This window comes from Phocoena sinus, chromosome 3 (genome assembly GCF_008692025.1).
Source record: "Phocoena sinus isolate mPhoSin1 chromosome 3, mPhoSin1.pri, whole genome shotgun sequence".
Taxonomy (NCBI): Eukaryota; Metazoa; Chordata; class Mammalia; order Artiodactyla; family Phocoenidae; genus Phocoena; species Phocoena sinus.
The window spans coordinates 46724999-46752195 of NC_045765.1; the positions used below are offsets into that span (position 1 = coordinate 46724999).

Consider the following 27197-nt stretch of genomic DNA (forward strand, 5'->3'; position numbering starts at 1 on the left):
TAAGAGACTTCAGTGAAGCTGGCAAAGAGAGAACCATCCTCAGAGAGCTACACCTGGGCTGAACCTTGTACTGGAAACTCTGAGGATAAACCTGTAGAAGATACAGTTTCTGTTATCCAGTAACAGGGACCACTTTTGAGGGCAAATCACATGCCAAGCACATGCTAAGTCATCCCTGCATCTACTTCTCATCCTCACATGCTCACCTCTAGAAGGTGGCACCACACTCTGCATTTCAAAGGTGGCAAACAGGGACTCAGAGAGGGAGGTGACTTCCCTAGTGCTGCACAGTTAATACGTTATGGGAAAGGCATTCAATCCCTGGTCCTTGTTTGTAACCAGGGTGTTCCGTTGCCGCCCAAACATGTACTTTTATCCAGCATACAAAATCGAGATTTGTGAAAAAAGATTTGCATTATGAATGTTTTGAAGGATATACACTATGTAAACAGTGTAATGTCATGCCATATTCTTTCTTTTCCCAATTTCAAATTCTGTCAGACTTCTTGGTTGACAATAAGAAAAACCTTGCCCTCTGTTTTTTGGTGTTGCGTCAGTCTGCTTATCTGTCTGTCAGCTTGGGCCATCCCTGAAAAAGCTAAATCACCCACCATCTGTTGTCTCCTGAACACAGTGGAGTCAGCATTTTGTCTTATCAGTGCATGAAGGCAAGTGAACAAAGGGTACATGTAGGTGAAACTTAACCACCTGAACCTGAACTTGTCCGTCTTTCAGCATTTTCTGCCATGTTGCTGTTTCCGGGAAGGTCATAGGGTGAGAAGGGGAGACTCAGCTCCAACTGCCACCCTCTTCTTTATGAGGAAGAGTCCCAGACAGAATCAGTCAGATACATTATCATGACTAAACCACCGGTTTTCAGAAGTATTAAAAAAATGACAAAATGCACTTCACACTAAGACTAGAGTGAACTTGATTTATTCCCCTATCCAAAGAGGGCACTATAGGATCCCACAGTGGCACAGAGATGCTGCTCTGAGTATCAGCTCTCATTGGTTGAGATCCACAAGCAGTTTGCTTATTTAAATCCAGGTCTTTCAAGTTCTATAACCATGGATTCAAGTACATGGCAAGGAGGGTCACATTGAAGGGGCCGTCACTTATCAGGAGCTTTTCCCAGGAAGATTCTGGAGGGGAGTTTAGATCAGGCTTTGAAAGGACAGGAGGTTTGGTGAACAGAAATCACAGAATCGATCAGTGTCAAGGTTAATTACATTGTAACAAGTTGGGGGCTGCGAGCAGTAACTGCTGGAGCACTGGGGTGGGGGGTTGCAAGGGGCAAAAGCTCACGCTCACGTGTGTATTGAACATTTAGTATGCACCCAGCACTGAACAAAATGCTTTATGCACATAACCTCATTTAGTAAGCCTCTTAAAAACCCTGTGGGATAGTACTCTAAAAGCCATCTTATTAATTAGAAAAGTCAAGCGTAGAGAGGTAATTAACTGCTGAGGGTAGTGCAGTTAACAAAGGCAGAGCCGAGCCTCGAGTCCACGTCTGTGTGACTCCTCCTCCCTGGGCTTTACCTCCTCCTAGAGATCAGTGGTCAGGGAGGCTACCAGACAGTCGTTGGACCTGGACTGCGGCAGATGGAGGGCTTGCATGAGATTAGAACACAAGCCAGGGAGGAACGGAATGGAACAGACATCCACCCAAAGCTCTCACCGATGTCAGGTCAGCTGGGCATGTCGTATCAGAGCTGGCCTGCAGCCACAGCATTTCCACGACTTCTAGGTTAGAGACAGGAAGACAGAAATGCAGGCTGCCTGTGTTCTCAGGCCAGCATGACAGGGACCGTCTGTAATGTGCTCAGGAATTTGCAAAAGCCCTGGCAGGTTAGGGCTAGAAGACAGACCTCTGTGCCTACCTAGTTGCTGCCTTGAAGGTTCATTGCGTTTGATAATTATTAATGCAATTGCTACGTATTGTCTGAAGAAGGCACATGGCAAAGTGCAGTTATAAGATGAACCTCCTCAGTGTGGCCTTTCCCAGCAACACTATCCACTCTCCAACAGCTCCATCACTCTGTCTCTTTACCCTATTAACATTTTTTTTTTATTCATAGCACTTTTCTCCATCTGAAATTACTGTGTTCATGGAATTGGTTACTTGCCAAGAATACAAGCTCCTTGAGAACCGGACCTTGTCTATTTTGTTTCCTGCCGTATCTCAGCACCTAAAACAGCCTCTGTTCACAGTATTGAATGAATGTGCATTTTGAAGATATTAAAGATAGACTTTAATATATTAGCCACTTACCCTGACGAACAACAAATGCATAATCAGAAAGAAGCAGGTTAGAGGAAACACATGTGTATATGTATAATGCATGTAGTATTAATATCTATTACATATGATACATTTGACATCTAAATATACTTCCATAAATATGGATAAATTAGTATTCTTTGGAAACTTTCATAAATCATCCACAGGAGGAAAGATATGTTCTAGCTGGTTCTGTGTGGCACTGTTCCCTCAGTGCCAGGCAGAGCAGGAATATACTCTGTACAAACAGAAATAACCAGCCCAACTGCAGCAACTCCTGTGATTCCAGAACATTCTGGGCTTCAGCATTTTTTCTTCTGGGGGAGGAAAGTTTAAAGAATGTGCTCAGAGAATTGTTAAGATCACTTGTAATCTCTGATGAGAACATCAATTTAGGGGTTGGGTGTGGGAAACATTGGGGGTTATCTAATTCTTTCTTCCCTGTTTCTGCATTTCCATCCTGATCTTTCTCACTCTGTTCTCTTTAAGATCTGACGCTCTCCTTCAGTGTGAAGAGCCGCTCCAGGAGGTGTGTAAATGGCCCCTTGCAAGAAGCAGCCAGGAGGCGGCTCTGGGCGCTGGAGAATGAGGACCAGGAGGTGCGTGCATTGTTTAAGGTGAGCTTCGCAGAGCAGTGCAACCTTGTGTCCACCTTGTGTCTGTCCACAACAGCCTCTCCAACACCTAGAACAGTGCTAGGAAGAAAGTCGGCCCTCAAGAAAACATCTGACTGAATGAATGAAGGAAAATGTACACATTCTCTGCTCAGCAGGAATGGGTCAAGCCTTGGAGTCAGAGTCAAAGAAGACTTCATTTAAAATCTGCCACTATTAATTTTTTGACCTTCAGCAAGTTACTTAACCTCTGTAGAATGGGAATCATTATAATACCTACCTCATAAAGTATACTCTTTAAAAAATGTGAATTTGACTTTTTAAGATTGTGATAAAATATACATAACATTTTCAATTTTAATAATTTTTACAGAACAAGTCAGTGATATTAAATGCATTCACATTATTGTGTAACCATCACCACTGTCCATGCCAGAATTTCTCATCATACCAAACTAAAACACTGTACCCACTAAACAATAACTCCCCTCTATCCCCTTTCCTCAGCCACTGGTAACCACTGGTAAGTGTACTTTTTTTACGTACCAAAATTGCTAATCAAAAATTAATAGCTATAAATATTAGAATGAGAGGAGGAAAAGGCAATAAAATAAACCAATTTCTCATCTTTCATAGTAGGTAGATAATATCTTCAAGTGCTAAACCAAGGAAGAAGGGTATGACTAAATTATTTATACTTTAGGAGGTACTTACTAGGAGAACTGAAGTCAGGAATGTTTAAAATTTGCTGCAACTAGAGGTGGGGGAAAGAGAACATTGCTTTACATAATAAACTAGTATGTTATAGTTATTTTACAGTTTCTGTATGAATTGATACAAATTAAAAAGAGAAGCATACTCTATTAATCTGTCATGTAACAAAAAATACAGTATTTGGTTTGTTGGGAGGAGTAAATGAGATAGTATCTGTAGAGAGCTTGGTGTTGTGCTTGGGTGGTAGGTAGGATGTGCTCCAGAAATAGTAGATATGTTATATATAGCAGAGTCATTTTGTTTTTAAATCTCCAGAATTCAGGAACTTGGAGGCATTAGCTACTAACAGGCACCATAGAGTTTCTTTTAATTTGAGTTGCTTTTGACACAGGCAAGAGCTGGGTTTGGTTGTGCAAACTGGCCTGCTGGGCTGAGTCTTGAGTGGACAGGCTTGTGGGCCAAAGCTGAGGCCTGGAGTCAGTTGGAACTGAGATCCAGTTTGGGTGTCACAGCTCCCTTGACTTACCCTGTCTGCACCCTGGCATCCTTGAGTATAAAACAGGGACAATGCCATTTTCTATTAAATGTGAGGTGCCATTTGATTATAAACACACTATTTTAAGAAAGAAAATAAATGCTGCCCATTATTTATGATGCCACACTTCTTTTTCTTTTATTTCAGAAATGGTGAAATGTGATAAAAGTGCATCTTAGAATGGGTTAACTCCTATAATTACACTCTTTCATAGTGATATTGTAAAAGTTAAATGAGGCATTGCTCATCAAACTCTTGCTGAAGAGCCTGGCATATAGTAACTTCCTTGTAAATCAGTTTTTACTTAGGACCCTCTTCCCTGACTACCAGGATCTATATCCTCCAAGGATCCAGGGCCTCCTGGGGCCTGGTATGGGAGAACCCCAGAGTTCTGACTTTGCTGAAGTAGGGGCTTTTCCTTGGATCCTTCTATCCTCTTCTTCTTTCTCCAGGGTTCCCTCAGGACAGGGATCCAGGGGTTGATCACTGGTGGTAGGACTGGCCTGGAGGGAGAGGGACATTCTGATCATCACTTGTTATAGTCAAGTCCAGATGCTTGGACAAGCAAAAAAGATTTTAGGGGAAAACCAAGTCTAGGCAGTGATTCAGGCCTTTTTATTCAGGTATTTAAAAAGGGGGTGGGGGGGTGTTACAGGTCTCTTCTTGCTCTGCTTGTGAGTGTGTAAACTGGCACAACCTTTCTGGAGGGTAGTTTGGCTCCTGCATTTTAGGATTGAAAATGTGCATTCCCAATTAACACTTCTTGGAATCACTTGTGTCAAAACAATCAAGGGTGCATACAAAGATTTAGATATGAGATGTTTATCACAGTACTGTTTAGGATGTTAAAAAATTAAAACAACTCAAATGTCTAGCCATAAGAAAACATTAAGAATTAATTATGTTAATGTGACAACAGCATATGTAACCATTAAACATAATGTAGATTATTTAATGACATGGGAGATGGTTCACAAAACATTGTTTAGGGACGAACGATTACAAAACAACTTACTAATGTGATTCTATTTATATAAAAATAGTTACATAGAAACTCATGTACAGAAAAAAGATTCAAAGAATACACAAAGTTGTTAACATTGATGATCTCTAGGAGGAGGGATTATGGATACTTTTTATTTTTGTGTGGTTTGGTTTTTCTGTTTGCTAGCTTCGTAAAAATAATTATTAAACATAGATTCACAATCAAATTTGCTTCCAAGGTGCCTTCTGTGATTCATTCTCCACCCTCTCACACATACTTCTTTTTTTTTTTTTTAACACAAAAGATAACATTCTCTGCACACAGTTCTATACTCTGGTTCCTTTTTGTTTCTGCTGTTGTTTCATTCAGCAGTGAATATTTGGAGCCTGTATCAATACACAAAGAGCTTCTTTATTCTTTTTTATGGATGCATAATATCATAATATTCCATTGTATGGATGAATCATGATTCATTTTAACCAGTCTCCTATTGATGAACATTTAGGTTATTTCCTGTTTTTTTTTTGGTGATGTAAAAAATCTATGCCAAAATTGGTGAAAGCGGTCAAAAGGTACAAACTTCTGGTTATAAGATTAAAAAGTCCTGGGGATGTAACATACAGCATGGTGACTGTAGTTAACAATACTATGTTGTATATTTGAAAGTTGCTAAGAGAATAGATCTTAAAAGTTCTCATCACAAGAAAAAAAGAATCTGTAATTATGTGATGTGGTGGATGTTAACTAAACTTATTGTGGCCATCATGTCAAAATATATACATATGTTAAATCATTATGTTACACACTAAAAATTAGTATGTTATATGTCAATTATATCTCAAAAAAAGAAGTTCATACACAGCATGTTGTATATACGTGAGCTTGTTCACAGGACGCTTTTGTCATCCCAGGCTGACTCACTGTTCTTTTTTACTCAGGACCTCTCAGCTAGGTTGGTGTGTATACAGTCCCAGAAGGCCCAGTTCCTCATTACCTTCAAGACCATGGAGGAAATCTGGAAGTTCTCCACCTACCTGAACTTAGGTATGACATGGAGCAGGCAGGTAGAGCACCTGCTTCTCAGTTTAACCAATTTGCAGAGCTTGACATTAAGGAATTGGTCTGGCTCTGAACATTAAAAGCAGTAGAGTCTAACATGGATGGTTAACCTTTGAAATATCACAAACTGCCTGGAACTAAATCTAAAGCAAATATTGCTCTAAAATGTCACATGCAGCACTTCTTTGTTTCAGGAAGAGAGTATTAGATAATCAGTTAAAACTGGCAAACAGTTTTTGATCATCTACTAGATTCAAAGTACAGCTAGATTAGAAATTGATGGTTAAAAAAAAAAAAAAAAAGAGAACAGCCTCTAGTAGGATCTAAGTAGCTTCAAAAGTTCCAGATCCATGTTCCATGTTTTTGGAAAAGTCAAAGAAAGATATGGGGGACTTATCTGCTAAAGGGGCCTCAGGTTGCAGGGTTTTCTAGAAGGTAAAGAAGGATACTGGGGCACAGCACCAGTACTGACGTGGTGGGAAGTAGTTTACCTGCCCTCTCCATGGAGAATAACTCATGATAGGAAAGTTACAATTGCAAAGGAAAACCAAGCAAAGCAAGAGGAGGCCACTTGAATTGATGCATGTTTTACTTCTCTTACAAAATGCTGGGTTCCATGCAGACTTACACAGGAAGCGATTTTGTGTAGGGGTGGAGGGTCAAGATGGCTCTTGGCTAGAAGGTATAAGTTCTCCTCTTGTAGTCATGGTGATTTTTCTGCTCTCCATTCAACACATCTCCTTCTGTGACCATTAGAGATCCTTGTTATTCAAAGTGTGCTCCATGGACCAGCAGCATCAGCATCACTTGGGACTTGTTAGAAACATGGAATCCTAGGCCGCAACCCAGACCTACTGAACCAGCATTTGTATTTTAATAAGGTCCCTAGGTGATTTGTGTGCACATGAAAGTATGAGAAGCACCATTATAGAAGATACACAGGGCCTAAATCAGCACAACGCAGAGTGGAAAGAGACAGGTTCTGCATCTTAAGAAAGTGAGGATGTCTAGAAAGAAGCAAAATTTTCATACAAATAATTTAAATTTATAGGAATGTGTAAAATACTATCCATAATTGTAACAGTTTTACAGTTTGCACAGTTTTTAGTCTGGTTTTAACAAGTGAGATCTTACTGGGCATGGGGTGAGGGGCAGGGTCAGAGGGATGTTGAAGTAAATCCTGACTCATTTGTGGGCCATGGAGAACCTCCCCAGCCACTGCATCATCAGGGGTACAAGAATTCGAATTTGGTTGGGAGAACTTTAAGGGGGAACCAGGAACTCCGAGTGTCAACATTGTAATCTTGGAGATTCCTCCCTGGATGTATTATAAAACAGTAACTTGGTCTGATAATCTTATTATGCATTTATGGAAACCCATAATATGTTGAAAATAAATATCATTTAAAAATGATTTGTACTTCCCAACAGATGCTGAGAAGAATCAATTCATTTTAGAAATTTTCTAGCTACCCCTCTTATGCTCTTCTAATTCCAGTTAAGTGGAGTCAGATTAGGTATGGAGGTCTGGGGGAGAAATTCAGGAGGGAAATTGCTCACCCTAATGATCAGCTAATGGCAGAAATCATGCCCTTGAGGAATCTTGTTGGTTTGACTTCTTAGGCTACGTATCCATGTGTCTGGAGCATCTCCTCTTTGATCACAAGTACTGGCTTAACTGCCGACTGGTGGAGGATACAGAGATCCACGTGTCAGTAGATGATAAACACCTGGAAACAATATACCTGGGACTTCTGATCCAGGAAGGTGAGCATGGTGTAGGGGTGGGGATGGGGGTCTTATCTGGATATATGTTATCAGAGTCCTTGAAATAATTAGGATACAAAGGGAGACAAAAACCATTCAAACATGAAAATATTCACAAATGAACCCACCTGTTACAATATTACTTCAACCATCTCTGTCAGTTTAACATCAATATCACATGAACAGCTGTGTAGGCCAGTCTCACTGATTGTCTGATGTTAGAACCACCCGGGAATTTTAAGAGGCCATATCAGGGCTCAGCTGGGGCCAGTTAATCTCTAGCGATGGGGATCAGGCTTTGGTATTTTTTGAAAGTTGCCCAGGTTATTCTAATATGCATCCAAGATTGAGAACCACTATTCCAAACATGTGGTATAATTTGATTGTAAAATAAAATTGCAGATCTTGCAAAACCTTCATGATTTCATGAGATGGAGGAAAGTGATATTGGGAAACTATTTGGAGCACCCACCAGTCTGTTTACAAGGAAGGATCCAATCAAGGCTGCAGCCAACCGGTTAATGACTGATGACATCATAGACACAGTGAAAGAGCCATATTTGCATGGAATATTTTGCATAATGATTCCCTTTCTGATTGTTTTGCATGAATCATATATGAAGGAAAAACTTTCATACTGTATGACTGTGAAATTTAGTTGGAGAAATTATATTCACCCAAATCAACTTAAGTTATTCTTTTTTGGTCCTAAGATTAACATGAGGTTGCAATTATAACTGAAGTTCTGTTAAATGTATTTTCATGAACTGTTGTTTCATTTTTTTCTCAAGGTGAAGTCCCAATTAAACCTCATTCTTGAGAATTATTTGGAGTTTTTGGTGTCTATTTTAAGTGAATTCCCTCTCAGTGGCTTTTTTCCCTGGTACCAGTTTTCCTGGGGTCACAAAGTCCTCTTGTAGTACCTCCCCTTGGACTGTGTACTTTACTTTCAGAAAGAAAAGTATCCGGGCTCTGATGGAAATATACATAGTGGGATACTCCATTTTCACTTCCTGCTACTCCTTGGAAAGAGCTTTTCTCATTCTCTGCAGGTCACTTCTTCTGCAGAGCCACGTGCTCCACGGCTCAGCCAGCTGAGAAGGAAGGGGAGTATTTGACACTTTGCAAGAACGAGTTAATCTCGGTGAAGACAGCTGAAGGCGAGTTCGAGTGGGAAGGCGTGTCCTTGGTGACGGGTCAGCGGGGCTTGGTGCCAGTGTCAGCCTTGGAACCCCTGCCTCTCCCTTTCCACCAGTGAGTAGCCACTCACCTCCTGGGAGAGGGTCTCAGAGCGCACTGAGGTCTGCAGAACAGAGTAGGCACATTTGCAGATGTGGACATCCGTGGTGCCAGGGAGGGAACAAACCTGGGGGGCTTTTTATCTTTTGTTATTTTTTTAAGTCAAGATTTGCACAATTAGATGAAATGGAGACAACTCAAAGTTTCAGATGGACATTGTACCAAAGAAGAAATACACTGCCTGGTCTCCAATGCAGTGTTTCTCATTGTGGGGACTGGGGACCATTTGTACCAGAGTTGCCTGGGGATTCTACTGCAAGTTTATACCCTCTGGCCCTCCTCAGACTCTCTTGAGGTTGGATCCAAAAATCTGCATTTTATATAAGCTCCCCTTAAACATCAGGGGATGTTTTTCACACTAAAGTTCCAGAATCCTTGCTGAAAGATGTTGTAAACTCAAACAGAGAGAGTGACAGTAAGCATGATTCCAGGCCGTGGGTTCTGTGTGTGGCAGAGAATCTGACAGTGAGAATGGAATGGGATCCTTTGTTAGATATTTTACTGACAAGCTAATTGCTGAGCCAGATAATATCCCAGGCCTGCTGAGCTTCTTTATTTTTCACAGTGCTTGATAAAAAGTAAGTTCTCATTAAATTTATTATAATAAAAGTAACCAAAATTACAAGAATACTTATCATCATCAGCATCATTTTAATGGATTATTCTGCTCACTGTTCAAATTTTTTGAAATCCATGTTTGCAAACCCCATGTTTCCATTGGCAGATGGTTCCTAAAGAATTATCCAGGAAGCTGTGGCCTTTCCAGGAAGAGGGATTGGACAGGCTCCTATCAGATCGGTACGGCTGAGTTGAAGGCAGTATTATTAGGGAGATAATATTGCTCTGCCTCCTCCTTTTATCGGCAGATTTGGAGTCAGTGGATGTGAATTCCTGTCTCACCTCTGCTGCTGACTGAATTTGGGGAACCCAATTATACCATCTGTTCCCATGGGTTTCCTTGCCTGTGAAATGAGAGGTCTCAGATGAGGGCTGTACTGTAGATATAAATACCTCCAGGGACAGGCAGAACACACAGATGCGTGGAGGGCCTGGAGGGAAAATGTTAGGGAATGGTAGGGACCATAGGGATTTAAAAATATGTGGGAAAAAAAAAAGCCCTGTGTGGGCCAGATGTGGCGTGCAGGCTGCCTGCTTTCAATCTCTAGTCAAAACATTTTCTAATTTCCTTCAGAGGTTTGTGAAGTTAATCTTGAATTAAGGAAGATTAAGAATGCTTGGCACATAGCGGGTACTCAGTAAATATGTTGAATAGATGAAATACATACATATATATATGTATAAATGCATACATTTTATGTAATCTCTATACACATGTGTATGTATGTATGTATATTTATATATATACATACACACACATAAATATATACACATATCCATATATCTATAAGTGTATTTGTATCTACTGGATAAGGAAATTTAATGTTTTCTATGTATCTAGAATATACATTCCTTTCATCTTCATCCTTGGAGCTGCCTTCCTACACCTAGCACAAAGTGCAATTTTTAAAGTTCTAAGCCCAAGTACCACTTTAAAAAAAAAGAAACAGAGGGAATTATGAGACCCAGACATTAGATCTAATTAATAATCAACCACAAACAAGACTTTTACCTATCTGAGGCAGTATGGCCTTGTCGTTAGGCACATGGGGCTGTGAAGTCCTATTCTGGGTTCCAGTTCTAGCCCCACAACTTAAAACCAGTGTGACCTCAGCCAGTTCATGACGTGCTCTCACAATGTCACAACTTCCTCATTAGTAAAATGTTACTGTAAAACCAACTTTAAATGTTGTCATGAGAAACTAAACTAAATGACATCTGTAAATCACTTAGTACAGTTTTCTCACATTCTAAGTGTTTAACACATGGAAGATAGATACTACCAAAGCAGTGGGAACTTCTGATTCTGAAGACACAGTCAACAGAAACTTGACCAAAAATGTCAGGAAAAAAAAATCCAGTAGCTTTAGCAGGGGAGCTAAAGCAAATATGGAAACTGGGGCATATAAAAACTGCTACCTCAACTAGAGCTGGATTAGTGGAAAGAAGGGTTAACAGCAGTGGAGAGACTTAAGTTCTAGTTCACACACAAACTCCTTGGACAAATCACGTACCCTCTCAGTGCTTCCACCTTCTAATCTATAAAAAGGAGATTCTGATAGTTGCTCTGCTTACCCTTTGGGGCTCCTAGAAAGATCTGAGAAAAGGGACATAAGTGTACTTTGTAAACTGGAGAGTACAATTCTCATAAATATATCATTACTAGATCATAGCTTGGCAGCTGATCAAGCTAGGTAGTGACCATAGTCAGAAGAGGAGTCTTCCAGAACCCTCTGGGTAACCAGCTGTTTTCTATTCGCCAGTGATATGAGGCTAACATGTATTGAGGGTTGCCTAGGTACCAGGCATTGTGCACTTTATCTCTTTAACTCTTCCTGATATTTGTAAGAGACAGGTATCCTCATTATCCCCATTTTACAGTTGGGGAAACTGAAGGTCATAGTGGCCAAAGGAGCCAGAAGGAAATGGAGAGATCCTACAGTAGTCCTCACCCTGGTCTGTGGATCTGTGCCAACCATGGGAAAGTGTTTACATAATGGCAAATCAGACAAAGTAGGACAATATAGTGAGCTTTGCAGTTTGACATAAGCTACCTTTATTCTGTTTTAAGGTATACCTAGTATTCTGAGATTATATTTACTACGTTTGTTAAAATTTCTTTTATAAAACGGTGGTAAAAGTGGATGGGAGTTCCTTTTTTGAATTTCCTAGCTTGGCCAAATGAAAAGCCAGTTACCCTATATCATTCCTGCCAATTTCTTTTTTTGGGGGGGGGAGAAATTTTACTGGTCCTTAAAGTTCTAAAGTCTGGGAACTCTTCATTTCATATTACACTGGAAGCTAGTGGATGGCTCCGCTGTTCCTGCCTTATTTGGTTGACCTGTGTGCTGTTTTCCCACAGGTAGAGGAAAATGTAAGGCCTGGAAAGAATATGAGAGGGAAGAAAAGGATGAACTGAATTTCCACCAGGGAGAAAGCATTGAGATCATCGGCTTTGTCATTCCTGGGCTTCAGTGGTTCATTGGGAAGTCAGCGCTCTCAGGAGAAGTGGGCTTTGTCCCCACCAGGAACATAGATCCTGATTCTTATTCCCCAATGTGAGTATGACACACAGACCCTCTGGGATGTGCTGGAGCAGAGCCACCTTCCCCAGTGGTCCTGCCCCATTCTGAGCAGGTTTGAAGATGAGCTTCAGGGTTTCTTGGTAACATGAACCCAGAGGAGCACATTCTGACAGTCAAGGCGACATGAGGAGTGATAGGAAAGAAAATATGAGTGATCAGGGAAGGAGTCAGTTCAGTTCATTTCAGCAGATGGTCATTGAGGCCTTCCTCTGTGCAAGGAGAGAAACACAACCCCCCAAACCCAGGGCCTGCTCTTAGCCTTTCCCACCCAATCAAGGGGCCCCATCAGGGGAGTACACATACAGGGACCTATAGACTCCAGCTTAGTGAATGGAGAGTCCCTCCCACATAGGTCTGTCTGCTGAAAGCTTAATGTATGGGAAGTCAGTGTTGGCCAGGATGGCAGAGTGCCTCTTTTACTCTTTCCTGCCTTAAGTATAGAAGGGCTGGTTCTGAGGAGCAGAGCCAGCACATGACCAGTCAGCAGCAGGTGGCCAGCCTGCTCCATCCACCCTGTCATGGAGTGCTGGAGTACTGCCTGGTCTCTCTGGTTGGCCATCCTGCATGGGGATAGCAACAGTAGAAAGCCTGGGCCCAGGAAGTACAAGAGGGAACACAGAGTTGGTGGCTAACCTTGAGACACTGTAGCCCTCCACATGGGGAAAACACAGCCCAAGCAATGCCTAAGGCTCTGAACACTCCGACTGGAACTCCTTCCCTTGTGGAAAGAGCCACTAAGGAGAGTGGACCAAGGGCAGAAGCTTCCTCTAAGCCCTGTCCTTTTTAGGGAGAGGGGAGAGAAAGTCATTTTCCCTACACAGAAATGTGGGAACCCAGGTACCTCTATAAGAGGAAGATCACTCACTATGCTCCTGGAGAGGTATGGAGAGCAATGAGAGTTTAGAAGGAGATAAAGGGTGTCAAGAGAACTTTCCTCAAAAAGGTAACCTGTGAGTTCAGCTTTGCACAGTGTAAGACATTTCAACAGACGTCAATAGGGAAAGGAGGTCACAGGTAGGAAAGTAAGGGGGATGTTGAGGAACGATTCATATTGTTGGGGGCCGGTCACCAGGAGGGTGGTAATGTGACAGAGGCTCAGCGGGGCCATGATAAAGACGGGAAACGCCTATGCCATGGGCCTGTCAGGGCATGAGGAGCCACTGAATGTATCTGAGCAAGGGTGACATGATGTGACTGGGACTTCTGTCTAGGAAGCCAGCCCTGGCTTTGGCTGAGCTGTGCATGGTCAGGGGAGAGCCTGGAGGCAGGAGACCAATGAGAAAGCTGAGGTTAGGGGCATTTGGGAAGGGGCAAGGGGAATGGAGAGGAGAGGGCACTGCTAGGACCAGTCAACAGACTTTAGAGATTCTGGGAGCTTACAAATACGGATACCTGTGTTCTGCCCCCAGCAGTGCATTCTCATTGGTCTGCGTGGGGCCTGGGCAGCCATGGTTGTAAAAGCTCCCCAGGTGGGGCTAGTGTGCAGCCTAGGTGAGAACTGCTGCTAAAACTACCCCCTCAATTTACTGCAGGAGTAGTTGAGGACCCCCGGAGTGAAACAGCTGAACCATGGCTTGGGTCTGGAATTGCAGATTGCTGATGTTAAATCTAGGGTTCTTTTTCTTTTTTTCAAAATTTATTTATTTATTTATTTACCTTGGGCTGTGTTGGGTCTTCGTTTCTGTGCGAGGGCTTTCTCTAGTTGTGGCAAGCGGGGGCCAGTCTTCATCGCGGTTCGTGGGCCTCTCACCATCGCAGCCTCTCTTGTTGCGGAGCACAGGCTCTGGATGCGCAGGCTCAGCGGCCATGGCTCACGGGCCCAGCCGCTCCGCGGCATGCAGGATCTTCCCAGACCAGGGCTCGAACCCGTGTCCCCTGCATTAGCAGGCAGACTCCCAACCACTGCGCCACCAGGGAAGCCCCTAGGGTTCTTTTTCAAAAACAGAGTCCCGCAGCTGAGGTCCTAGTGAAAGGGAGGAAGAATAAAAAGAACAGAGACTCCATGGGGAAGAACCATTTATAGAGCAGAGGAAGAAAGAATGTATCAGAGGAAGAAAGAAGGACGGCTGAGGGGGAGGAACCAGCCATGTGGGAGGTGGGGGATGCTTAACACTGTGGAAGTCCTTTGAAATTGACCATTGAGAAGTCACTGGCCCTGGGGAGGTCACTGGTCATTGGGTGGCAGCATAGGTCAGTAATAAAGAATTCCAGAGCCAGACTTCCTGGAAGGCATTTATGGCCATGTGAGCACATCATGTGTCTCCATTAGCTTACCAGCTGGGTGACTTTGGGTATGTTAGTTTGTTTCTCTAAGCTTCAGTTTACTCATCTGTAAAATGCATACAGTGTTAGTATTTGCCCATAGGATTGTCTTGAGTTGAAATGAGCTGATATGTGTAAAACACTTAGAATGGTGCCTGGCACAGTGTGTGTGTGTGTGTGTGTGTGTGTGTGTGTGTTATTGCTGTTACTGTTGTGGGTGGTAATCTCTGAGAGGCAGTTTTAACAGGATACTGGGGGCCGGTGTCAGATTTAATCAATTATATTGAACTTCTGTACCTCATATCATGCCTCAAATGACAATAACCCAGTACTACTAAATTAATCTGATCATCACATTTTAGCTGGCTTGGTTGTACAGGATACACTCACCCTGCAGAATATCATCCCCTGTATCCACGTGGTCAGGAAACCTTCTCCTTACTTGCACAGAGTTGCCTGTTGACCTCTACCTGCTCACCTGTGGGACCCCATGCACCAGAGATTGCGCATTCAGTAGGGAAGGGGAAAGTGGACAGGAGACGGAGGGGTGGGAGAGGGAGAGAAGAGGAGAACTGGCTCATTGCACACTCTAGAAATCACTCTCTAGATTATAGATACCCCCGAAACAGCAATTGGAGGAAAACCCCACAAACAACCTGCCAGCAGCAGCCAGGGTGTGGAAGTCCTAGGAACCATCCCTGTGTGCTGTGCTGTCCCTGTGATCAGGCCACTGGGTGTCACTCTTAGTCTGTGTTCGTTTAGGGTCAGGTTTCTGAAGATGGTCCAGCATTTGCTGAAATCTCCATCTTCTTCCCCCAGCTTTCCTCCCTGTACTGGTGTATTACTCCCTGAAGTGTTTGTACCCTGTTTGTACATATGTATGCATGTATGAATGTATATATGTATCCATGCATGTATTCTTTGATTTATTCATTTAACCAAATTGGCAGTGTATTGAGAATGAAATTTCTCAGAAGCTGTTTTCTGAGTCAGATTTAGTCTTTGCCTCTGACACATGGGAAAGGGATCCTGCTTATCCGCGGAAGCAAATTTTTGTGGGTTTCCTTTTTTACAGCCCAGATTTCAACATCAGCTACCTAATTTCACAGCAACAGCAGCTGGAAAACCCATTCTTAAACCTCAGGCAGGCCTTCTATCCGAATAGACAAAGTGTTTGTATTTGGCCAGAGTGACTTTGAAGACTCTCAGTAGCCCTGTGTGGAGCATGTCAGCCTGCCGTATTTCTAGAAGCTCTGCCACACTCCTTCTAAGCCTGTATCCATGCTGGGAAAGCCCTAATGTAATTTGTCAAGCTTCTTAGACTCTAAGTATCTGGGACTCAGGACGTTAGCAGATCAGCCATGAGGCAATGGACACAGAGGCAGAAGACCTCAGCTTCAGTGTCAGCTTTACCACTCTCTAACTGTGTAATTCTGAGCGTGGCACTGAATTACTTTCTGAATCTTCATCTATAAATATGGATAAAAATACCTACATCATAGGATTATTATGAAGAGTAAATGAAATAGTAAATTCAGGAATGCTTTGTAAAATTCAAGTGTTCTACAGAAATTTGGGATCATATTCTTTTTATCTCAAATGAGTTTAGATGTAGAATTCAATTACATGCTCTTTTGAGGATGGAAGCTCTTAGAGTGCTGGGGAGAATCTGGAGGTCAAGCCAGAGAGATGGGGGTTCAATAAGTGTGTCAAGAGCCATAGATGTCAGGACACAGCTTTAGTGCCAGTTCTGCCACTGATTAGAGGTGTGATCTTGAGCAGTTCACATTAATGGCTAGTTTTCTCATCACTGACTTTCAAACTGCATTTATCTGAGCTATGGGGATAATGGGTAAGTGGCAGACCATGGCACTCCATCCCAGACACTCCATTAACCCTGCTTGAAAGAGAGAACCTCTTCTTACATCCTACTTACATCCTGCTCTACCGCTCCCTAACCACCAACTTTATTTTTCTGTGCCTCAGTCTCTTCTTCTGTAAAAAGGGGATAAGAATAGTACCTGTATCATAGAGCAACTGTGTAGATTAAATGAGTTAATAGTGTGTGATTCATAATAAGCCCCTCCCAAGTGTTAGCTGTTATTAACTCTTGGGCTTCTAAGTTATTTTTGTTTTTAAACTGGATTCTGAAGTTTAAAGAATATTTAGAACTGAAAGAGATATTAAGTGTTATCCAGATAGGCAGTGGACTGAATACTTTCCAAGCCACTTCTAATTTTCATATTCTTTGATTCTGTGACAGACTTCTAGTGAGCAAATTAGTTTTAACAATTAGCTTACACAATGGAGTGAATATACAGAACTCTATTATTTATAATCATTTCTTCCAGCCCCCAGGCCCTCCTTCTACCCCCTTCCCACACCTTAGCCTTCTTTCTCTATCTTTTTTGTGTGTGTGTGCGGTACGCAGGCCTCTCACTGTTGTGGCCTCTCCTGTTGCGGAGCACAGGCTCCGGACACGCAGGCTCAGCGGCCATGGCTCACGGGCCCAGCCGCTCCACGGCATGTGGGATCTTCCCGGACCGGGGCACGAACCCGCATCGGCAGGCGGACTCTCAACCACTGCACCACCAGGGAAGCCCTTCTTTCTCTATCTTAATGCTACATAACACTGTTCTGTGTCATGGAATCAGATGTCAACATCCAATGTGAAAGGTTTGTTCTGGCCACAGTCAAGTTTTCTCCATTGTTCCTCTAGATTGTGTCATTAGTTCCGAGTGTTTTCTTGAAATAACCTGTCAAAGAAACATCTTTTAATGGTTCTTTTCCAACTCTTACATTTAGGGCAGCCAGTTCCTATTTCTTCCCTTAAAAATGGTCACCATGTGATCTCAAAGAATGGGTAGGAGTCAAAGGAAGGGGCTTTGTTTTTCTTGGGAGATGCAGTTTTAACAGGAGGGGTGTTTTCATTGCCACTTTGATCAATTCAGCAACGGCAGAGGTCAGTTCTGCACAAATGAGGTGCTACCAGCTCTTCTTCCTTGGCAGTATAAATAAATACATTATACAACAGTGAGATGAGGAGTCTGAGTTCAGCTCTGGGCACGTGGGTTGATGGCTTCTCTGTGTCCTTCACTACGTCCTAGGGCAAAAAGAGAAGGGGTCATGTCTGGAACCTTGCACTGATCTGTGTCCATGTCTTTTGCCTCAATACAGGAGCAAGAACTCCACCTTTTTCAGTGATGAGGAAAGATGCTCTCTGGGCGTCCCGGGAAGTGACAGGAAAGCTGAGTGTGCCAGCTTCCTCCACACGCTTGCTCAGACTGACATAACATCTGTCTACCGGCTTAGTGAGTGTTTGCTCCTCAGACCCTGTGAAAGCCCAGGCTCCTCAAGATTAAGGGAGTGTTCCTAACTAGAAACAGAATATCTCTAAAGTATAATCCTATGCATGAATGTGAGGCTATGACCACGGTTGAGTTGATGACCTGGGTCATATCTGATTAGCAGCATTTTCACTTTGCATTTCAGACAGTTCTGGAGTGGAGGGGGACTTGCTGCCTAGAAACTCTGAGATGTTATGAAATCAACTCAGCTATAGCATGGGAGGCTGGCCATATTGAGCCTCCCATTCTAATCCTGGAGAAGAAAACTTCCTGAGTTGTGACTGAGGGTTTTCCTTCTAGGGCTGAAGTAGGTCTGGCTCCCCAGTAATAAAGGTGGAGCCATAGAGTGTCATAGCTAGAAGGACCCTAAGAGATGACTTCTCCTCTTATTTTACAGATTAGGAAACTGAGGCCCAAGTGAATTAGTGCCTGAGCCAGGATAAGAACTGCCCTCCCCTATCTTCTCGTCAGGACAATCCCTACTTTACCACACTGCCCCTGACACAAAATGACATTGGACCGTTGGATGTGTTAGCTTTTGGTGGGTGAGGGACCTCAGTGCCTAGCACAGTTTTCAGCAGTGCCTGAATGACTGACTGAGTGAATGAATGATACTCTTTTCTTTTACTTTGGGAGGGGCCCACTGCTCTGTGTCAGGAAGTGCATTCATTGACAGGGTTTGAGGAGGGATTCCTGTTTCTCCTGTCTCTTCAGTGATGGTGATGGTGTGTCTGCTCCTGTATGGCCAGATCAGATGGCACACATTTCATGGGTGCAGCCAGAGATTCTGCAGAAGGGACCCTCAGGCCAGCTCCCGGAGCAGAGGTGGGAATTGCAGAGTTTCTCCCAGGCACAGGAACATCTGTGAAGAGCACCTCACCCAGGCATCAGCACCAGCCCTGGCAGCACTTTCTTGCCGCAAGCCGATCACACTGCCCCACCAGGCTGAGCCAGGAAGCTGAAGCTGTGAATGCAGCCTGGTAGGCAGGAGGTCTGAAAGGTGTAAAAATCAAGGACTGCCTGGGGTCTGCCTTGAAGGCAGGGTGGCTACAGGCTTGGATCTGGGGTATCTGGCAATTGTTGATCCAGTGGTTGAGAGAGGTCCAGGGGCAGGTCTCGGGCAGTCCATTAGCTCTTATCTACAGACCAGGAGTGCAACTCTGCTGGGTGCAGGGCTACGCCTTATGGCTGCACAGGCTATCCCTGGCACCAAGCAACCAGCAGAGGGTGCATCTTACTGGGAAATTCCAACTCCCCCAAGGCCTATGCCCTGTAATTCTTCTTCCCAGAGGAAGCATTTTTTTTGGTAACTCATGCATCATTTGTGCTCTCGGTGGTCGTGGCCTGCAGAGAAATGACTGCATAAGACTGGCACATGTTCCGCAACGTCAGGGAGGGCCAGGTGCATGAACGGCTCTCCAGAGCCCAGCCCTCTAGCTCTGCTGTGTTTGGCTGTGGGACCTTTGGGGGTTGCAGATCTTAAGTATGTGCAATGACACTCACAGAAGAAGCCTTCCCTAGAGAATAGCAAGTGGAGGCTTGACTTGGTGAGGGGCCTGCTACCCTCAAAGTGCACTGGAGAGCTCAGAGTGCAGGCACAGGTGGCTGGCTGTTGCTTCTTTGCCAGGAAGAGGTAGAATCTTCTTTCTAGCAGCCCTTGTCCTATGGAGCATGAACCTGGCCTTCGCCTCCACAAGCTCCACTGTGGCTGCTTTAGCCAAGGGGGTCAACTTCTTTGCTGCCAAACCCCAGGTTGACTTCTTGGTTCTCACCTTGTCTTATTTCACTTTTGTTATGTTAGGTGGCTGCACCGTAAGCCACCTTGGTCTCCTTGACTCCTCTTTTCTCTTTACAGACTGCCCTTTCAGTCTCCTTCATTGGCTCCCATCTGCAAGTAAATGCTGAAGTTTTTCTGGCTCATTCACAAATCCCCTCTCCCCACTCCTCCCCCACCTGCTTTGTATTTCCTTCCAAATCCTTCTTCTGGGACTTTGACCCACTCTGTGTGACCTGTTGTCAGTCACAAATCCATATTTGCAAGTCTCCACTTTTCTCCTTGGCCGCAGATCTGTTTCATTCTCTGCTAGAACTCCTGCAAGTACCGCAAACTCAAAACGTCTAAAACTGCTCGAGACCGTCCCTTCTCCCACCTCATCCCACCAAGGTACTTCAGGGAACAAAACTTAGGAACTGTAGATGCTTCTTCACCTTCCTTTCTTCATTATGTACATTTGGTCGCCTCATGCGGTCAAATTTACAAAGCACGTTGTGCACACTGAGTCTGTGTTGAGTGGATGGATGATGAATGAATGGAGGAAGGAAGAAGGAAGGCTGTACACACATAAATGGGAGGCAGTGCCACGTGCCACAGAGTGCGCTGCCCTTGGAGTTCTGTTCATGGCTTTGTCATAAACTTGCTGAGACATTTGGGCCTTCAGATTCCACCCCCTGCCCCGCCACCCATACCCACACCTCTTGTCATAGAGCTCGTGTTTCTGGCTTTTCTTCTCTGACTCTGTTCTCGTTTCTACCTCAGTTCCCAACTGTAAGGTGAGTGGGTTAAACAAGATGATCTTCAGGTCCCTGCAGCGTTGATGGTGAAGGGAAGATGCTGCCTAGTACCTTAGGGATGGCAGATGGTCTGAAACTGAAACACAAAGTGTCCTAGGGGGCCACTGGTCAGGGAGCACCTGTAGGCATAAGCATACTGGGCCATTCTGACCTAACATAGGTTCGTCCTTCATCTCTATCCAGGTGGGTTTGAATCCATCCAGAGTCTTCCAAACGACCTGAGCGGTGAGTAGAGATCATGCTGAACCTGACCTCCAGTCCTGCAGGATAGCATCCTGTCCTCTTGCCAAGAGCTGGCCACCATAGTTGCAGGTACTTAGAGTTGCTCAATTCTGCCTGTCCCTTACAGCGTCCCAGCCCGAAGGCTTCAAGGAGACCCGGCCTGGTGGAGCCTGGGAGGAGCATCAGGCCGTGGGCTCCAGACAGTCCAGCAGCTCCGAGGACTCCAGCCTGGAGGAGGAGCTCCTTTCAGCCGCCTCAGACACCTACCACCTGCCAGAGCCTGATGACCTCGATGACCCGGAGCTGCTCATGGACCTGAACACCGGTCAGGAGGAGGAGGAGGCTGAGAACTTCACCCCCATATTGGCTTTTCTGGATCACGAGGGTTATGCTGACCACTTTAAGAGCCTCTATGATTTTTCCTTCTCTTTCCTCACGACTTCCTTCTACAGCTACTCTGAGGAGGATGAGCTCGTGGCCTACCTGGAGGCCTCGAGGAAGTGGGCCAAGCGGAGCCACATGACCTGGGCCCATGCCCGGCTCTGCTTCCTCCTGGGCCGGCTAAGTGTTAGGAAGGTCAAACTCTCTCAGGCCAGGGTGTACTTTGAGGAGGCCATCCACATTCTCAACGGGGCATTTAAGGACCTATCCTTGGCGGCTGCCCTGTACATCAATTTGGCAGCCATCTACCTGAGGCAGAGGCTGAGGCATAAAGGCTCGGGCCTGTTGGAAAAGGCAGGTGCCATGTTGGTCTGCCTGCCTGACCGGGAGTATAGTGCCAAGAGTGAGCTGGATGTGGTGGCCTATGTGCTGAGACAGGGCATCGTGTCGGGCAGCTGCCCCCTGGAGGCCAGAGCCTGCTTCCTGGCCGTCCGATTGCTCCTAATCCTCGGCCGGCACGATGAGGTCCTGCCCTTCGCCGAGCGCCTGCAGCTCCTCGCTGGACACCCTCCCACCTTGGATGCTGCAGCCACTATCTTGAGTTTTCTCTATGACAAGAAATACCTGCCACACCTTGCGGTGGCTTCTGTCCGGCAACGTGGTACTCAGAGCACCCCAGGGATGGCCCTTCCAATTTGGCAGGTCCACCTGGTCCTCCAGAACACCACCAAGCTCCTTGGCATCCCCTCCCCAAGCTGGGGTGAAGTCTCTGCCCTGGCGTGCCCAGCACTCAGGCAGGCACTGGCTGCCTGTGAGGAGCAGGTGGATCAGAGCACCCAGAGGACCCTGTGTCTCATCCTGTCCAAAGTGTACCTCCAACATAGGTCTCCTGATGGTGCCATCCACTACCTGAGCCAAGCCTTGATGCTAGGCCAGCTGCTGAGTGAGCAGGAAGCTTTTGAGTCTTCCCTCTGCTTGGCATGGGCCTATCTCTTAGCCAGCCAGGCAAAGAAGGCTTTGGACATCCTTGAGCCACTCTTATATTCCCTGAAGGAGACAGAGAGTGTTACCCGAAAGGGAGTAGTCCATAACCTCCTGGGACTCGCACTTCAAGGTGAAGGCCGGGTGAACAGGGCAGCCAACAGCTATCTTTGGGCCTTGAACAGAGCTCAGGAGGCAAGGGATGTGCGCAACCAGGCGGTGGCTTTGGCCAATCTTGGCCATCTGACCCTTAAATCCTGGGCTCAGCAGCCAGCCAGGGACTATCTTCTGCAGGCGGTGCAACTCTATTCTAAACTCCAGGCCAGCATGGAGACAGACATGGAATTAGTACAGGTGCTTCTCTGGTTGGCCCAAGTTGAGGTGTACCGACGCCAGCTGGCCAGTGGCCGCTTTTGTTACGAAATGGCATTGCTGTTTGGATTAAGGCATCAACACCTGAAGAGTGAGTATATCCCATGCTGCTGGGATGCTTTAGAGATAAGTGTTAGAAGACACTTTTTCCTTTGTCCTATCTCCAGTCATCTCATCCGTGTCCCTGCTTTATGTTCAGGTCAGCTTCAGGTCACCAAATCCCTCTGCCATTTCTACAGCTCTGTGTCCCCAAGCCCCGAGGCATGTATCACCTACCACGAGCACTGGCTGGCCCTGGCTCAGCAACTCAGGGACCGGGAGATGGAGGGGAGGCTGCTGGAGTCCCTTGGGCAGCTCTATCGGAACCTAAATACGGCCAGGTGAGTCCAAGCTCAGGGATAATTCTAGAACATCTTTTCTTCCTTAAGGAGAATCAGTATTCTTTCCCTCATGAAGTCAAGTCCAAATGCACGTGATATGTTTATGGCATCGTGGAAAACAACGTGGTCTCTGCAGCCACGTAGCAAACTCAGTGCCATCCATCACTTACTGTGTGACTTGGGGCAAGTTTTTACCCTTCTCTGTGCCTCCGCTTCCTCACCAGTTAATGCACATGGGGTACTTGGAACAGTGCCTGGTAGATAGGGCTCAGTCATGTTGGTTATGTTACAATTACCTGTGTATTTCTATAACAACCTATCAAGTGAATGTGGCTGAGGGTGCATAATTCAGAGAGGTGGCAGTTACACTGAGGACTGTGGAACCCTCAGGAGGTCTTCGTTACCTGAGGAAGTTGGTATTAGAGAAACGACCAACGTAAATAAATGCACAGAAAACAGGGGTGCAAAATTTCACAGTAAAAATTTTTGATTGGAAACTTACCTTTAAAATGAAACTGGAGGGCTTCCCTGGTGGTGCAGTGGTTGAGAGTCTGCCTGCCGATGCAGGGGGACGCGGGTTTGTGCCCCGGTCCGGGAGGATCCCACATGCCGCGGAGCGGCTCTGCCCGTGAGTGCCCGTGAGTGCTCTGCAGCGGGAGAGGCCACAACAGTGAGAGTTCCGTGTATCGCAAAAATAAATAAATAAATAAATAAAATGAAACTGGAAAGGATGAAACTAAGTTTATTTTCACTTTTTAGTTAAGAAGCTTAGGTTGTCATCGCAACTATGCACTAAGTTGTAGAATAAATACACAACAAAAGAACTGTTAACTTTTCAGCTTAATTGTGTTGACAGAACTGTATAATAGCACAATTAAACCTCCTCTGTTTTGTGATTGACTTTTAGCACTCTCTTAGAAAGACTCATTTTTGCAAAAATATCCCAAAACTTAACTTTTTATCGAAGCCTTTTTTTTCACCCTTTGATATTTAAATTATTCTCAAGTGGATTATCCTTCCATCTTTTGCTGATTTTCCCTTTTCTATCTTTTACTGGTCAAATCTACCTGATCCTCATTTGCCAGTGCCATGGCCTGCAGTTCTGCTTTCTAACAAGCCTTTAATTGATTCCATTAAATTCTACATGGTTTGCAAGATATTTAATTTCACTTTGTGACAGATTAGCATTGTAACATTGTATTCATAATTATGACTGACTGCTAATGTAGAGCAGGGATAATTGCTAGTGCTGAGCAGAGAGAGGTGATTGAGGAGAAGCTATTTAAATGACAATTTTTGCTTTTCTAGGCAACGTGGTAACTTGGGCACCTGGTCCGTCAGATCACTAATAATCAGATAACGAATTCTCTCTTCCTCTTTCTCTCTCCCATTCTGTCTCCCTCTCCCTCATCTCGTCCCTCTCTTATAAGAATCAGGTATCCTCCAAATATCCCATTGCTTTAGTCCCAGGAAGGGAGTTTTGGATCCTTGCAGCCTGTGAGGGGACAGGAAGTTGGGCCCCAGCCGTACCATGCTTCTATTCAGAACACCCTAGGAGTTTGTATGGTTTTGGAGCAGATCCAGAAGGTATGCTTGAATTCACCTTAGAGATGAAATAGTCATATATTCATGGGGAGGCATAGTCAGAATGGGCTTTGGGAAAGCTGACTTTTAAGGAACTGGAGTATGGGGGGCAAACATGGGTCAGGTTTATTGCCACCCCTCCCTGTGTACAAGTTCAGTCTCTGATTAATCACTGTCCAGTCCACCTACCCAACTGCCATCCTTTGTTCACAGCCTTCCTCCCACCTCCAGTCGTCAAAACCCACTGAAATCCTAAGGGGGAAACCAAAGAGTAAGCCCTGGATGCTCTCAACACAGAGTGCAGAGGCCTTTCTTAAGGCAGTGTGAAGGACCGCTGGACTTCTTAGGTGATGGGAGTGATAGGAGAGAAGGAGTGGGGCTGCGCTTGCTCCAAGAAGTGTCTGGAGGAAGTCACAGGCCACAGAGAGGGAGAGGAGTGACCAAAACTGGATTAGGAGTCAGGAAACCTGAGCCTGCCATGAGCTAATAACATGTCCTTAAAGAAGTCTCTTGGTTGCCCCATTTATAAGGTTAAATTGAATGAGGTGCCTTCTAGTTCTAAAATGTTAGGCCTAGGACCAGCCAGCTATGCTATGCTGACACCGGCAATAGCCCTATTAGTATAAGAATTCCTCCAGAGAGTCTTGAAGTTTGGAGGCAGATTCTTAAAGATGTGAGGCTTCAAGATCAAAGACCTAAACTTTTGGGGGTTTTGAAAGACTCTGCAGTAGCTTCAGAAGGTCTTGATGTAGTAACTATAAACTCCATCTGGGCAGACCTCGTGTCTGGCATAGAACAGGGAGACATACATGTTTGTGTGGGCAGCCAAGTAGTTAGTAAATTATTTATTTAGTCCACTAGCTTACAGCCCTGAGCTGCAGGCTGCACACTGACTTGGCTGACTTGGCTGCCAGAGAGGAGATTCAGATGGAGAATGAGGGAGTTTGCCCGAGGGAGCCCTTGGTTTCTTTGCACAGGATTCAGGTAAGGGAAAAATGGTGCTTGCAACTTGGAGGCAGACTTTCTGGTCTTCAGTGACAATTACAGTCGGCAGACGGCCGTCAGTGGAACCTCAGATTCCCTTTCCAACCGCCTGTTTAGAGCCTGGCCTACAGAGCATTAGCTACAGAACAGAGTGGGTCTTTTCTCAGGGAGTTTGCACTGATAAGGACCCAAGTCACAGATAGTGAACTGGAATATCAGGGATTACCACCCAAATCAAAAATAAATTTTTTTCCTAAAATTTAAGTTGTTTAAAATTCTATTATAATATTTGCTTATGGTAAAAAAAAAATTAAACCAGTACTGAAGGTTATAGTTGAAAAATAAAGGTCTTATTGCAACCTCCCTTTCCCTAAGACTCTTCAGAAGTAACTACTTAAAGATTTTTAAATATCCATCAAGAAATATTCTATACATATGAAAGATTATATATGATACATATCCTCTATATTAAATATATGTTAGGTATATATAATTTGCACATTTTTAGTTACTTAAGTGGGATTATGATAGAAGCTCTGTTACATAATATACTCTCATGTTACTTTTTTCATTTAAAAATATCACTATGAAATGTTGATCCAGCATTTTATTCTACTATAGGAGCCCTTCTGATGTACTGGGTACTGTGGTAGATGGTGGGGAATTTAATGCTTAGGAAAACAATTTTCAAAAGAACTGTCCAAAAATGGAGTAGTCTACCCTATGTAGATGAGAGAGTGTTATCATTACAAGTATTCAAGTAGAGGCTGGTTACTCAGGACTCTTACAGAAGAATGCCCCGAATTGAGCTTTTTATAATAGCTTTATTGAGATGTAATCATATAGCATAAAATTGTCTTTTAAATATACAGTTCAGTGATCTTTAGCATATTCACAGAGTTTTGTAACCATTACCACTATCTAATTTCAGAACATTTTCATGACTCCCAAAAGAAACCCTATACCCATTAGTAGTCACTTCTCATTAACCCACCCCTACCTAGCCTGGCGACTACTAATCTACTTTCTGTCTCTATGGATGTGCCAATTCTGAACATTTCATATAAATGGAATCATACAAGATATGGCCTTTTGTGACTGGCTTCTTTCACTTTGGGTAATGTTTTCAAGGTTTATCCGTGTTGTCACATGTATCAGTACTTCATTCCTTTTTATTGCTGAGTATTAGTCTGTTGTGTGGATATATCACGTTTACTTATCTAGTCATAAGTTGAAAGACATTTGAGTTGTTGCAACTTTGTGGCTATTATGATTAATGCTGCTGTGTACATTCCTGAACAAGTTTTTGTGTGAATATATTTTTCCAATTCTCTTGTGTATGTACCTAGGAGCAGAATTTCAGGGTCATATGGTAACTCTATAGATAAACTTCTGGAGAACTGCCAAAGCAGCTACACCATTTTGCATTCCTTTGACCAAAGTATGAGAGCACCAATGTCTCCACATTCTTGCTAATACTTGTTATTGTGTGTCTTTTTTATTTTAGCCACCCTGTTAGGTATGAAGTGATATCTCATTGTGGGTTTGATTTACCTTCCCTAATGACTAATATGTTGACCTTCGTTTCATGTGCTTACTGGTCATTTGTATATCTTTGGAGAAATGTCTCTTTAAATTCTTTGCCCCGTT

The 27197-nt window shown here is 44.2% G+C and overlaps 1 protein-coding gene across 1 annotated transcript in view; it reads left to right on the plus strand.

Moving 5' to 3' along the window:
* The window catches only part of SH3TC2 (SH3 domain and tetratricopeptide repeats 2), a 64049-nt gene that overhangs the window by 18080 nt on the left and 18772 nt on the right, over positions 1-27197 (plus strand). Inside the window, exons 3-12 of the mRNA XM_032629104.1 lie at positions 2777-2904; positions 6074-6179; positions 7818-7961; positions 9014-9215; positions 9985-10058; positions 12241-12436; positions 17903-18036; positions 20827-20868; positions 20993-22690; positions 22799-22979. Of these exons, the coding sequence (XP_032484995.1) occupies positions 2777-2904; positions 6074-6179; positions 7818-7961; positions 9014-9215; positions 9985-10058; positions 12241-12436; positions 17903-18036; positions 20827-20868; positions 20993-22690; positions 22799-22979 (2905 nt within the window). The remainder of the gene's footprint in view (positions 1-2776; positions 2905-6073; positions 6180-7817; positions 7962-9013; positions 9216-9984; positions 10059-12240; positions 12437-17902; positions 18037-20826; positions 20869-20992; positions 22691-22798; positions 22980-27197) is intronic.